General features: G+C 32.1%; 1 protein-coding gene across 1 annotated transcript; it reads left to right on the top strand.

Annotated features, from left to right (window-relative positions):
* Nucleotides 1–4,550: 4,550 nt before the first annotated feature.
* LOC101268457 (protease Do-like 9) lies at nt 4,551–10,324 on the top strand. Its single transcript, XM_004252616.5, has 9 exons — nt 4,551–5,338; nt 5,539–5,738; nt 5,900–6,080; nt 6,168–6,359; nt 8,917–9,149; nt 9,250–9,351; nt 9,431–9,481; nt 9,601–9,705; nt 9,792–10,324. Exons 1-9 carry the CDS (start codon nt 4,753–4,755, stop codon nt 9,888–9,890), a joined length of 1,749 nt encoding a protein of 582 aa, XP_004252664.1. The 5' UTR covers nt 4,551–4,752; the 3' UTR covers nt 9,891–10,324.
* Nucleotides 10,325–10,618: the final 294 nt, after the last annotated feature.

The raw sequence follows: 10,618 nt of genomic DNA, 5'->3' as shown, positions 1-10,618 counted from the left end.
TTCAGTTTTTAATTTAACATTTTTTTTTGTATTAAGAACGACATTTTTTTTAATGAAATTTTATTAAAATTATCTCTTTTGTGATCATGATCTTTTATTAAAGTTTATTTCACTGTACAACAAAATTGAAAAAATACTTTGAGGAAACTCTATTTTCTCGAAATTTACATCGCAACATTTGAACAAAGCCTCTAGAGTCTAGATCATCGAGTAATTGGATTACATAAATAAATAAATATGAGAATATGCATAAGTATCTTCAACCAATGTTTAAAATTTTAGAGACACATTTATACTATATAAAAGTTCTATTACCTTTTCAAACTTATTTTATAAATAAATTTTTATCTCTTTTCGGCCTACGTGACACTATCTTGTGAGGCTAGCGCATGTTGATAATTTTTCCGAGTTATCTAGTTGATAATGTCACATAGGTCGAAAAGAGATAAAAAATTATTTATAAGTTAAAATTATTTATAAGTTCAGGGATAATAGAATTTTAGAATAGTATAAATATGTCTCTTAAATTTTGAATATAAATTAGAGGTACTTATACATTTTCACGATAAACTTTGTTAGTATTTAATGTTCGAAAAAGGAAATAAACATTATTAGTCATATATTGTCGCTATACTATTAAATACATACAATTTACGAGTTCTCATTTATATACTTGTTCACATATACATAGTCACGCTAAGATCTCAACACGCCTCGCTCCGCTTCACATAACATATTTTATGATTTTCAATCTGTCCCGCAAAAACCCGCCTCCCCACACCCCCACCCCATTCTACATATTTTGTAAAAAGCATTTCAAACAATAGGCTTAGTAAGTTTTCAACTTAAGAAATTAAAATTTTGTTAGTTGTTAATCGCTAAAATTAACATGTTATAACATTACAATGTTTTACAACTCTTTTAGAAATGTCAGCAACATTTTTTTTCGTAGATTTGAATTTGTTACATTTGATAATAACAAAATATTAAGGAAAAACGTATAAGTACTCCCCTAGATTATGATTGAAATATCAAAGATCTACCTTAACTAAATTAATGTCATTTATAACACTTTTTTCATAATCCAATTGAATGATATTAGCGGATATGAATTTAATTTGTTGTTTATTAAAAAAAATATTTAAGAATCATATTTATTCATATGAATATGAATTATACGTAGTCTACTATTTGTGTTGGTTTCCCTTGTGGTATAAAATGACATTTTGAAAAATAAAAATGACACGATATCAACTAAAATTGAGTAAAATTTTATAATTGTTGGTGTATTATATGGTACAATGTTAGTTTTATTATATGGTACATTTTTTTATATATTATAAGGTAGACTTATTTCTTTTACACAAATTTGGTAGATTATGATATATATTGAGATGTAAAATAATTTTAACACATTATATAAGACTTAACACCAAAGTTGTATAAAAATCTTCATAATATGCAAGTTTCTAAAACTTTCTAGATTTAGATGATTATTTAAGTAGTACAATATAGAAAAAAAAGCGTATTCTAACCATGGGACAATCAATAATAAAACAGTGAGATCCAACCTGGAACAAAAACCAAACCTGACAGCGAGAGGAGAGGAGAGACCATTTTCATGAGAGAGGGACGAGCAAGTGACAGATTGGGAAAAAAAACAGGTAGGCCTTCTGAGCGGTCATTTAGGGGCCTTGTTAGCGACCCATCATTCTTCCCTAAGCTGTCAGAGTCCGATCGAAGCGAGCAAGAGATAGAGGAATCCTCGCTCATAGATGTGAATTGACAAAACATTTGGTTAAAAAAGTAACGAATTTTTTTTTTCACAATAAAATAAAAAATTAAGTGTAAAAACAATGTTAAAGAGGTGAAAGAAGACTACATTTAATAAATAGTATAATAAATAGCACAATCACCCTAAAAAATAGGAGTAATTCGGATACTAAGATATATATATATATATATATATATATATATATATATATATATATATATAAAAGAAGTTAAAAAGCAAAGAATCAAAACACTAAAATATAAATAAAAAAAAATTTAAAAAAATCAAACACGTGGGCAAAAAAATAATATAAAAGTGTAAATTATAGTTAAAAAAATTAAAAGTAAACAATACTTATCATTTTCCTAAGTTTAACACATAACCCCCCAAAAAAAGGAAATAGATCAAATATTAATTTCTTAAAAAGTCAAAAATTAAATATTTTGTCATGTTTATAATTAAAAACTTAGTTTCGTAAATAAAAAGGAGTATAGACATATATTGTTAATTAAAATCTTAAATTGTATATTCTTGTAATCCTTATAAAAAGGATTCACAATTCATCCTTTTATCAAAGGGTTCATAATTCATCCTTTTATCAAAGGGATCATCAATCCATCGTTTATCAAAGGGATCACAAATTCATTCTTTATCAAAAGGATCAACAATTCATCCTTTATCGAAGGCAAATCAAATCATCCATTATGGAATCAATACAAAGCTAGATTCTCAACTTGAAATTAGCAAATATTAAGAATAACAAAACATAAAAATTATATCAGCACTTTATGACTACAATTTTGCTATTTGAGCTAATCTGATTTGTATATATCTACACAAATTATAAATTTATATACAATTGATTGAATTAAAATATTTGTATTTGTATATCAATTAATCTCTCTTACTTTATATAAACACAAATTATACATTGTATTTTGTATATATTTGTGTTTATATAAAGCGAGAAAGACAAAAAGACAAAAGAGAACTAAGCAAAAGAAAATTATTGTTATATAATTATAAGTGTATAAGTGAGAGAGACGAGCGAGATTCAGGGAAAAGAGACCAATGACAAAAAGTTATTGCAAATAAAAATTAAATGACACTGTGTTATAACATTTAGTTTAAATTAATATTTTTTTTATATGCACCATTTTCTCTACTATATATATCGATTAATCACCAAAAAGTTGGTGTTTATATATATCAATTACATCAAAAAATAAATTATGTAATACACAAATATATGAACCAAAAAATTAACACGTTGGTGTTTATATATCATAACATATATCACATATACCATCTAAAATAGCTATAGATGAACCCAAAAATGACACATTAATTGGTATTTATATATTTAACTTACACAACAAAATATACTGTCAATCATATAAAATTATATTACGCTATTTAATATACCAATAGATAAACCAAAAAATAAAAAACGTCAGTTGGTGTTTATATACGTAATTACACTAGAAAATACACTATCTAATATACAATAGATGAACCAAAACGTTATAGTGTTTATATACATCATAAAAGAAATAAATACACCAAATCATAAACAAAAAGTCAAAAACAAAATTTGCGTTGATTAACAATCTACATACACTATCAATACACCAAATCACCTACACCAAATACAACAATTAATCATCTATCAATACAATCAATATTCACCAAATTTTGATATTTATACACGAATTAAAATACATACTATATCAATTTCACCAATGCATCAACAAAAATAAAATCACAAATTTAATTTTACAATCAAGTAAATACAATCACAATTACACCACAACAAATACAAACAAACTATTACGAATTCAATGATTAATAACAACGTAATTACACTACAAGTATACCTATTATATAAATTCCTAATTTGGAAATTGACACCCAACTACTAATTATTCCAATTCCCAATTTAATGAAGTAATTAACCTTCTAATCAACCCAAATTCAATCACGAAAACTAGTGTTTTTAACAACATAAAATACACCATCATATATATTATTAATGGGATTGGAGTAATATTTTGAACTAAAATTCAATGATGATTTATCACACATAGTTGTTGCATATTAATACCATAATTTTGATTTTTTTCTTTTTAAATATTAATTTCTATGTTTTAAAAAATTAATATGTTGGTGAAAGTTAAAACTATTATTATATTGTAATTATTAAGGTACTATATTTGTATACTTAATTTTTTTAATACCATCACAGTTACACCACAACAAACACAAACAAATCATTACAAATTTAGTGTTTATTGACAAAGTAATTTTTACAATACCAATACACCATCATATACAATCCTAATTTGAAAATTGAGACCCGACTACCAATTATTCTAATTCCAAATTTAACAAAGTAATTAAATCTTCTAATCAACCCAAATTCAATCAAGAAAACTGATTTTATTAACGACCTAACACAGTTATACTATACTATCCCTCCTTAACTTATATTATTAATAATTTTCACCCCTTTTCGATCTATGTGACATTATCTTGTAGATCCAATGCTGGTTGACTTTTTTTTTTCAATTTAGTGCCACGTAGGTCGAAAAAGGGTAAAAAATTATTTATAAAATATTTTCAAAATGTAATAAGACCTTTAATATAATATAAATGTGTATATAAAATTTCGAACATATGTTTGAGAATGTATTTTGCATTTTCCCGTACTATATTTGTATACTTTTAGTTTGTTTTTCCCCCCCCCCATAAAAGTATGCCCTCAAGTGAATTAGCCAATTGAAATGGAACTCATTGGGCTCATTTCAAATCCTTACAAATTGGGCTGAAATTAATTTTGGGCAAAAGTGTAATTTTGGGGTGTATTACATTACTCATTAAGGCAAATTGCTTCCTTTTCATTTTCATTTCCAATTTTGAAATTCTTCTGTCAAATTTCGAACTGCTCTCTCTCTCTGCTTTCTTGATTTTCCGTTTCAATGGCAGACCTCAAGAGAAAAAGAGGCCGGAAACCTAAAAATGTGGTGGACAACTCCACCGACGCCCCTGGTATTTCTTCCAAAGAAGCCCTCGATGACGGCGTACTATCTGCAACCCCTGTCGAAACTGCCATCACCAACGGTGACCCACCAACTCATCGACGCGGCCGTGGACGCCCTAAGAAAGGTGGAAAACATGATGAAGAAGTAGACAGGGATATTGCGGCCTCTCCAGAGAGACGAGGTCATAGGTTCGCTGAACACAACGGCGATATTACCACTGTATTGAGTGGCGACTTGAGGCATGGGGCGGATTTGGCTGCGGTAGCAGCAGCAGCCAAGGCGGCTCCGTCTATGGATGCAGTGGTCAAGGTGTTCTGCGTCCATACAGAGCCTAATTTCTCGCTTCCTTGGCAGAGGAAGAGACAATATAGCTCCAGTAGTAGTGGGTTTATCATTGGTGGAAGGAGGGTGCTCACGAATGCCCACTCCGTGGAGCACCATACTCAGGTTAAGCTCAAGAAACGTGGTTCTGATACCAAATACTTGGCTACCGTACTTTCCATTGGAACGGAATGCGATATTGGTATGTTCCATAATTTTCAATTTTGATTTAGCTATTATTGCATAAGCTTCAAATTCAAAATATCTTGATGACCATTGTGTTTTTTAGACAGACTTTAGGTTTGTCAGTTCCAAAATATGTACTTACTTGCATCATTTTAGTGTTAGGATTTGGTACCGAAGAGTTCTTAAGTTAACTTTTCTGTTGTTATTATGAAACAGCAATGTTAACTGTGAATGATGATGAGTTCTGGGAAGGAGTGTCACCTCTTGAGTTTGGGGATCTGCCTGCACTGCAAGATGCTGTAACTGTTGTTGGATACCCTATAGGAGGAGATACAATCTCTGTGACTAGTGGTGTTGTCTCGCGTATCGAGATACTATCTTATGTTCATGTGTCAACCGAGCTCCTCGGATTGCAGGTGATGTTTAGAAGTTTCTTCCTTTCTGTCGTATACTTTCTTTAATATATCATACAGGTCTTTATTTCTGTTATTTGGTTGCTGTGTTTTTAATATCCCTCGAAAAATAATGTGACTGCATTTAAATGGACTTTTTAACAACATAAAAAATTATTATGCAGATAGATGCTGCCATCAATTCTGGAAATTCTGGTGGACCTGCATTCAATGATAAGGGGAAGTGTGTAGGTATTGCATTTCAATCCCTTAAACATGAAGATGCCGAGAACATTGGTTATGTCATACCAACACCAGTAATTATGCATTTCATTCAAGATTATGAGAAGAATGGAGCATACACAGGTACTTGAAAATTCTAATAGCATTTTCAACTTGATTAAAGTGATAAAGTGGAAACTTGTTTTTATCTGGACATCTATTACATTGTAGGATTTCCTATCATTGGGATTGAATGGCAAAAAATGGAAAATCCTGACCTCCGCTTGTCGATGGGTATGGCACATAATCAGAAGGGTGTTCGTATCCGAAGAGTTGAGCCTACGGCCCCAGAATCCAATGTTCTAAAGCCTTCAGATGTTATCCTTAGCTTTGATGGGGTTGATATAGCGAATGACGGAACAGGTAACACTGATTTCATCCCAAATTATCAATGTGCTTCCACTGATCTGTTAGCTTATATTTTAGTCCGGAATTTATCTTTTCTGGTGTATGGTTTAGGGTTTAGGGAGGATTGTGATGAAGTAGCCCCCCCCCCCCCCCCAAAAAAAAAAAAAAAAGAAAAAAAAAGAAAAAAAAAAGGAAAGGGTATGTGAAAGAGATGATCAATGAAGGATAAAACTTTAAATAAAATGGAGGGAGTATGAACAACCTTCCAAAAGATTGTCACTTTTTATATTTGAAAACTATTTATACTCCCTCTGCCTCAATTTAAGGGGCAGTACCATTGCAAAGTCTTTTCATATTTCTTAAACTCCGTACCAAGTCAAGTGACATCACTTAAATTGGGACGGGGGAAGTAATAAAATTTCCATTTGCCCTTAACGACACTCTTTATAGTTATGAGATGACATGTTTATGACCACAATATTAGGAGCATTTGGGTTTGTTGTACATGTTTAGCTATGAGTCAAACCTATGTCTTTTTGTCTTGAACTCTGTGTCAGTTGATTAACGCCATGTAAAATAAAATGGAGTATGAAAGACCGTATCTGATATGTTACCTAGTTTGAAGGCTCCTCCTGCTTGCCGGTTCTGTTTGTCTGGTCTTATAGACTACTACTACTAAATTGGTGATCTTAAGATTATGCTTTATATCCCAAAGAAAACAATACCAGATAAGTGTAGAGTAGTTCAAGTAGCATGTTCAGGTAGGGGTCCCACTAGTGCAAGTGCTAGACTGAGTACCCAATTATGATTGCAAACCTACAAGTTGGTATTAGGGTTTTCATACTTGATTTACGTGCTTAGAGTTGAGTGTATTTTTTTGCTCAAGAGCAAGAAAGCATATTTAAGTCATGAAGCATCAATATTTCACTATCCCTTTTGTTGTCTGCTTTTCTTGAGTGTACTATCTTCAAATGCTTATCTGAAAAGGAAATATGAAATTCTGTTTAATTTCATATAATATATTCCCAACATAAAAAAATTGCTGAGAAATTGTGCAGATCGACGTGATTTAGGTTAAGTTGCTTAGACTCTTCACTTTTGGTGCTTGCACCGTGTAAACACGACATGGGTGTAGGATCCGTGTCCGATTTGGTCAACCAATTTTGGGTACTTTGACCAAATTGATGAGGAAACTCTAGACAGTTTTAATAATTTATATAATCAAATATACAAGTTAAGGTGAAATTGAAGAAAATGGAATACCTTTTGTATGGAAATTTCTATGTCACTCCGTTTCCTTTCATCTCCTTCCAGGATTCTCCTCAAGTTCTTCACATAATATCTCATAATTTACGTTTTATAACTCTGTTTTTTGATATTTTAATTACTTTCTAGGCGAATCCCCACACCTGACATGGATTCATATCCCCAAATCTTAAACGTTAATGAACAATCCGACCTCTAGATCCGCACCCGTATTGGATCCTGCACCGAGTCCGACCAACTTAGGATTTAGGTAGCTGGCAATTAGAAAAGGGTTGAAGGAAGAAAAAGGTTCGTCCTTTTTAAACAAAAGGAAAAAAAGATTTAACATAAAAGTTGAAGGAAGGTTAGTATTTATTTACTAGACATCTTATCCATTGAACTCTAGAATATGTTTCGAGCTTTGTCCTTTACTCTTAGTTGGCGTGCTTAGTTTTTTCTTTTCTTCCATATGATCTGTTTATTTTTAAGTTAGATATTATTGTTTAGTAGTTAAACATATCCAACTTTCCTGTGAAGATATTCATTTTGATAGCTGTTTAACTTATAGTGGAATTTAGTATTGTACACATTGCTCAATAGTGTATTAGATCTACTTTCTCAAGCAATTCATTTATACATGCAGAAGACTGCATTCCATGTATGTCTGTTTATCTTGATAGAATTGTTATTATAGTAAGCATTTCATTGTTCACAATTGATAGTTGTAATACCTTTCATATTTCTTCAAATTCTCTCTTCTTTTCAGTTAATGAATTTATTTAGCCATTCAGAGAAAACAAATAAGTCGTTGGGGGATGGGAAAATGGGAAAATGAAAATACAAAACTGTTCTTTGTGTTGCTTGCTTTCGTGATGATAAATGCGTTAGATATTGGCGTATTGCAAGATCCTCCAATTAAGAGTCCTCCTCACACTAGGGTTCAGAAGCACCCCCTCGGTTGGTTGGGAATAATGGATTTGGGAAATCTGCGTAGATATGCATATAAAGAATCATCTAAGCGTCCAAGAGGGATGGTTGGGTAGGAATAATGGATGTATGAATCTGGTATATGTATTTTGACTTTTCCGGACTATATGAGGAACGGTTCTTTTGTATGTTTTTCTTGTGGAAGCAAAAATGAATCCTATATTTGGCCCAGCCACGAACTCAATCCCTTGTACACCTGAGAGACTGAATAAATTTGACTCACAGATATAAATGACTTCCTGTGATGCAAACAGGGGACTCTCAATCAGTAAATTTCTGAACTTATTTGTTGTTCTTTTCAAAATTATAGATTCCTGATTTTTGTTTTTCTTATTTTCAGTACCGTTCAGGCATGGAGAGCGTATTGGTTTCAGCTATCTCGTTTCTCAAAAATATACTGGAGATGATGCTCAAGTGAAAGTTCTCCGTAAATCTAAAACTCTAGAATTCAAAATAAAGCTTAATGCACATAAACGATTGATTCCAGCTCATATCAAGGGAAAACCTCCTTCTTACTACATTGTTGGTGGTTTTGTCTTCTCTGCTGTTTCTGTTCCATATTTACGTTCCGAGGTTTGTGATCAACTTAATTACTTAATATTTTATTTATTACCTCTTGTCCATGACTCAGGGCTTACATATCTTGGTACACTCTTTGTTCCTTTATATTTAGTATGGAAAAGACTATGAATTTGATGCTCCGGTTAAGTTGTTGGACAAACTTTTACACGCAATGGCACAGTCAATGGATGAACAACTGGTTGTGGTTTCTCAGGTCAGGCTAGCTCTCTGTTAGCTTACTAGCCGTTATATCTATTGTTTCATTCTGATCTGCCTTATGCACTTCCTATTAGGTGCTTGTGGCTGACATCAATATTGGTTATGAAGAACTGGTAAACACTCAGGTGAGAAGAAAGTATTTTGGAACAGAGCTGATCACAGTAGTTTACAAATTAGCAAGATGCCATTGTTATCTTATTCACGTCCATCTGAATGTTTTGACATTGGATCCTATATACTCTAGGTTATTGCTTTCAACGGCAAGCCGGTAAAAAATCTGAAGAGCTTGGCTAAGATGGTGGAGGCCTGTAAAGAAGAGTACATGAAGTTTGATCTTGATTATAATCAGGTTCTCTCTCTAACTGATCTTTTGTATTCTCCTTTCGTTTCTTTATCCTTCTGGACTTCTCAAGGTGATGCTGTTGTTTTCTTTAGATTGTTGTACTGCAGACTACAAATGCAAAAGCGGCAACGTCTGATATCCTTGCAATGCATTGTATACCTTCAGCCATGTCTGATGACCTGAAGACATGAGAGATGCTTTGGATGCGTAGGAAAACTCCAGATCCACCTTTTACCCTCTTTTAGCTACTGTCTTTTCATTATCATCGGTCATTTTACATTAGTTATGGAGTTTCTAGTCTCAAGTGTGGTGTCTTTGATGGCCAATCCAAAGAGAGTTTGTGTTCTCTTCCTTGCTATAGGGAAACTGAAACAGATGCTATGTTAGTTTGTACCAGATTTTCTTTCTTCCTTTCTTTCTTTCATTCCAGAGATACAAGTAGCACGGGACATGACTTTGAGTGCTTCAAAAGCTGTAGAATGTAGTTGAGATGATGTATACAAACAAGGAAATATGCAGTCTGCTGCTCTTCCCCACTGAGAAAACATAGCAACCTTTAGTATTATGATTGCTGTAATTTTGTTTTCTTTTTGGGGGATGGAGTTCAGGCCGACTCTTTTGTTTATCCCAAGCCTTATCTATGTAGAATCCAATCGAAATGATAAACTCCCGATTTGATTTCATATGGAAAATACCAAACAAAGTAAACATATGTTTTGTATTTTCTCAATTGTTGTCACCAATAATTCTCATTAAGACCATTTTCAGCCTACCTCTATTTTACTCTCTATTTTCTTATATTAGAGAGTAAAATAGAATAGAAAATGAGCTTTTCAACCACCCTCTATATTATTCTCTCTATCATACTTTTATAGAGAGGTGAATAACAATTCTCCAAATTCACCTCTTTATTTTACTT

This window comes from Solanum lycopersicum, chromosome 12 (genome assembly GCF_036512215.1).
Source record: "Solanum lycopersicum chromosome 12, SLM_r2.1".
Classification (NCBI taxonomy): Eukaryota; Viridiplantae; Streptophyta; class Magnoliopsida; order Solanales; family Solanaceae; genus Solanum; species Solanum lycopersicum.
Note: the sequence above shows the minus strand (reverse complement) of the source record. Positions and strands in the feature narration are given on the sequence as shown.

Excerpts from the sequence above, each read along its gene's own strand:
- LOC101268457 (XM_004252616.5), top strand. The coding sequence starts at position 4,753 with ATGGCAGACCTCAAGAGAAAAAGAGGCCGGAAACCTAAAAATGTGGTG. Across the intron at positions 5,739-5,899 it reads CCGAGCTCCTCGGATTGCAG|ATAGATGCTGCCATCAATTC; the intron begins GTGATGTTTAGA and ends ATTATTATGCAG. Across the intron at positions 9,352-9,430 it reads AACTGGTTGTGGTTTCTCAG|GTGCTTGTGGCTGACATCAA; the intron begins GTCAGGCTAGCT and ends ACTTCCTATTAG.